The sequence below is a fragment of the Sesamum indicum genome, linkage group LG8 (assembly GCF_000512975.1).
Source record: "Sesamum indicum cultivar Zhongzhi No. 13 linkage group LG8, S_indicum_v1.0, whole genome shotgun sequence".
NCBI lineage: Eukaryota > Viridiplantae > Streptophyta > Magnoliopsida > Lamiales > Pedaliaceae > Sesamum > Sesamum indicum.
The window spans coordinates 3765237-3768285 of NC_026152.1; the positions used below are offsets into that span (position 1 = coordinate 3765237).

A 3049-nucleotide genomic window follows, 5' to 3' on the forward strand; every position below is an offset into this window, starting at 1 on the left:
ACTTGAAATATTGGGGAAAGTCCATTCAAGAACTTGACCTTTCAAATTGTCAACGTTGCTCTCCCAGTTATCGGCTTCTTCCAGAAGATGTGAGAGTTCTTGGTGCATATTTTGAAAACCACTGTGAGGAAGCATTCATTGCATCATCTTAAAATTTTGGTTGTCACAAAATTTTGCCTTGCAGTATCCTATAACTACAGCTAGCCAGAGGTCAGAGCTTGGCGCCGAAGTCCTGAACGATCATTGGGTTTCCGTGACTTCTGGTAGTGAGGATTACTCCTTTAAACACATGCGGAGAAACCAGTATGAAGAAAGCCTGTTCAGATGTGAAGATGATAGGTTGGTAACATCGTCAATTTTTGCCGTTTGTTGTATGTGATCTATAGTACTGCATGATTATTTATTTATTTTTTTAAAAAAAAAGACTTAACTTTGGTGGTGTTGTATCATGTTTTGCTGTCATTTGTGGTTTTGATTTATATTTTCAGATTTGAGCTGGACATGTTGTTGGAGTCTGTCGGTTCCACTGCCAAGCGAGCTGAGGAACTCTTGAACAGTATTAATAATAATTCAATTGGTTCGGATAGTCCTATACGAGTCGAGGACCACTTCACAGGTTTGTCATTGTAGAATCCTTGATATTGCTCATGTCATATCTTTTCAATTTCTACTTTACTTTGCTTTACCCTATTAGCATACTGAGTGTTGATGGGATTTGATCTCTTTTCCATGTAGCTCTGAATTTAAGATGCATTGAACGCCTATATGGCGACCATGGTCTTGATGTGATGGACATTTTGCGTAAAAATCCATCGGTTGCATTGCCTGTTATCCTAACCCGCCTTAAGCAGAAGCAGGAGGAATGGACTAAGTGTCGTTCAGATTTTAACAAAGTTTGGGCTGAAATATATTCGAAGAACCATTACAAGTCTCTTGACCATCGGAGCTTCTATTTCAAGCAACAAGATTCAAAGAACTTGAGCACAAAATGTAAGTTCAGCACTCGGTGCATATGGCCCCAGTTGTAAATCTGGATTGTGCTTGGCTTTTGAGGGGTCTACTGTGCCTGCATCTTACTATTTGTTGTGATGAACAGCTTATAATTGATTTTAGTGTACTATGGTAGTTCATTAGATGAGATGATTCTGGATTACTATTTTTCTTCAAGTCTCTGCCACAACCTTGTGGCTTGTACAAGAGTTATTGGAGTGACTTCCTGAAGGAATTCTTGGCAGTCCATCATAACATCTCCCATTTGTGTAGCTTTACAGTTTCTCAACATTGTTTTGGTTTCATTAAGCATCTCTTATTCTGAAAATTGCTGTCTATCATCTCATGATCTTCTGCTTCCTCACCATTGGTTGGTCCCATTAACTTTTGCTCCCTTTGTGGCATTGCTGTCTCATTTGGAATATTTTTCCATGTAATCTTTAAACACTTGCAAATGATATTTCTGATATATGCTCAATGGATGGCACTGTAGCACTGGCATTGAGGTCTTAATGTTTACTTATCCATGAGTCACCCTATCAATAAATCTGAGTTACCAATGGTTGCTCTTCATCTATCTTCTGGTGCTCAAGTTATTTTTTTCATGCTTTTTATGGACAGCCTTAGTGGCAGAGATCAAAGAAATCAAGGAGAAAAGGCAGAGAGAGGATGATGTCCTTCTTAGTATTTCCGCTGGAAGTAGACACTCTATTATTCCAGACATTGAATTTGAATATTCTGATAGTGAAATTCATGAAGATGTTTATAAGATTATTAAGTACTCATGCGAAGAGGTCTGCTCGACAAAAGAACAATTGAACAAAGTTTTGAGGTTTTGGACAACTTTTCTTGAGCCGATGCTGGGTGTTAACTCCCGGCCGTGTGGTTCTGAGGCTAGTGAAGATAATGGTGCTTCTAAAGATCGAATGGGGACAACCACCAAGAAAAGCATAGTGGAAAATGAAGGTGGTGTGAATGCTGATGCTACTGCTACGGGCTTGAAGCACCCGAAGTCTAACTGCAATGGTGATTCAACTGCCTCACCTGAAAGAGTGAATTTCAGCACTATCGGCTTCACGAACGCGGATGCTTCAGCTAAAGGTCTTACTGTGGCTCCTGGTGAAAGATCAACCAGCTCCGTCATAGCTGTTACTTCGGGATCAGATTCTAATCATGGTATGAGTTTAGGATAAACAATGAATGCTTGTCTACCATAAATTGAAGTTGGCAACGATGCTTAAGATCTTGACATTATTTCTTTGGCTGACCCAAATTACCATTTATATCAACTCCTTTTTCTTTTGGATTGGTTAAGTTTGATGTTTTCTTTAATTAAGTTTCCTTTTCATCTTTATGGGAACTTTTTGAAGTTCAAGGTCGTGGTGCAAACTCCTCACGAACGAATAATGGTCATATTGAGGAAAGCATTGGAGCCAAACCTGTTACAGACGATAGACTCTCCTCAGAGGTAAGGATGTTTGCTTTGCCCTGAAATTGTAGATTTACTGCCTCTCTTCATTCTGTGCGAGTGTGCATGTTGCATGTGCATTCGAGGTTATGTTGCTCTTGTATTTCTTGATTGTTTCTCTGTCTAATTTCCTTTTGTCCGAATAGGTTGCAGAGACATTGATATTGAATCAATTAACAAATGGAGAGGTTGCAGAAGGTTCTCGACTTGCTGGATGCAAGGATGATTCTATTGATCCTTGTAAGAATGAGAAGGAAGAGGGTGAGCTGTCCCCTAATGGTGATTTTGAAGACAACTTTGATGCCTATCAGGATGGCAGTTCACAAGCCTTGTCTAAGAAAAATCGTGGCAGTCATGAAGAGGTTCGTCCAGATGCTGCAGGTGAAAATGATGTAGATGCTGATGATGAGGACAGTGAAAATGGTTCTGAGGCTGGAGAAGATGTTTCAGGCAGTGAATCTGCAGCAGATGAGTGTTCCCGGGAAGAGCACGAGGAAGAAGAGGATGGAGAGCATGACCTTGATGGTAAAGCTGAGAGTGAAGGTGAGGCAGAAAATACTAGTGAAACGCATATCGGAGTAGATGGTGCAT

General features: G+C 40.1%; 1 protein-coding gene across 1 annotated transcript in view; it reads left to right on the plus strand.

Moving 5' to 3' along the window:
• The window catches only part of LOC105167686 (paired amphipathic helix protein Sin3-like 2), an 11431-nt gene that overhangs the window by 4005 nt on the left and 4377 nt on the right, over positions 1 to 3049 (plus strand). Inside the window, exons 11-17 of the mRNA XM_011087488.2 lie at positions 1 to 89; positions 185 to 339; positions 489 to 616; positions 736 to 990; positions 1612 to 2166; positions 2361 to 2458; positions 2605 to 3049. The exon at positions 1 to 89 is cut by the window's left edge and continues 96 nt beyond it; the exon at positions 2605 to 3049 is cut by the window's right edge and continues 119 nt beyond it. Of these exons, the coding sequence (XP_011085790.1) occupies positions 1 to 89; positions 185 to 339; positions 489 to 616; positions 736 to 990; positions 1612 to 2166; positions 2361 to 2458; positions 2605 to 3049 (1725 nt within the window). The remainder of the gene's footprint in view (positions 90 to 184; positions 340 to 488; positions 617 to 735; positions 991 to 1611; positions 2167 to 2360; positions 2459 to 2604) is intronic.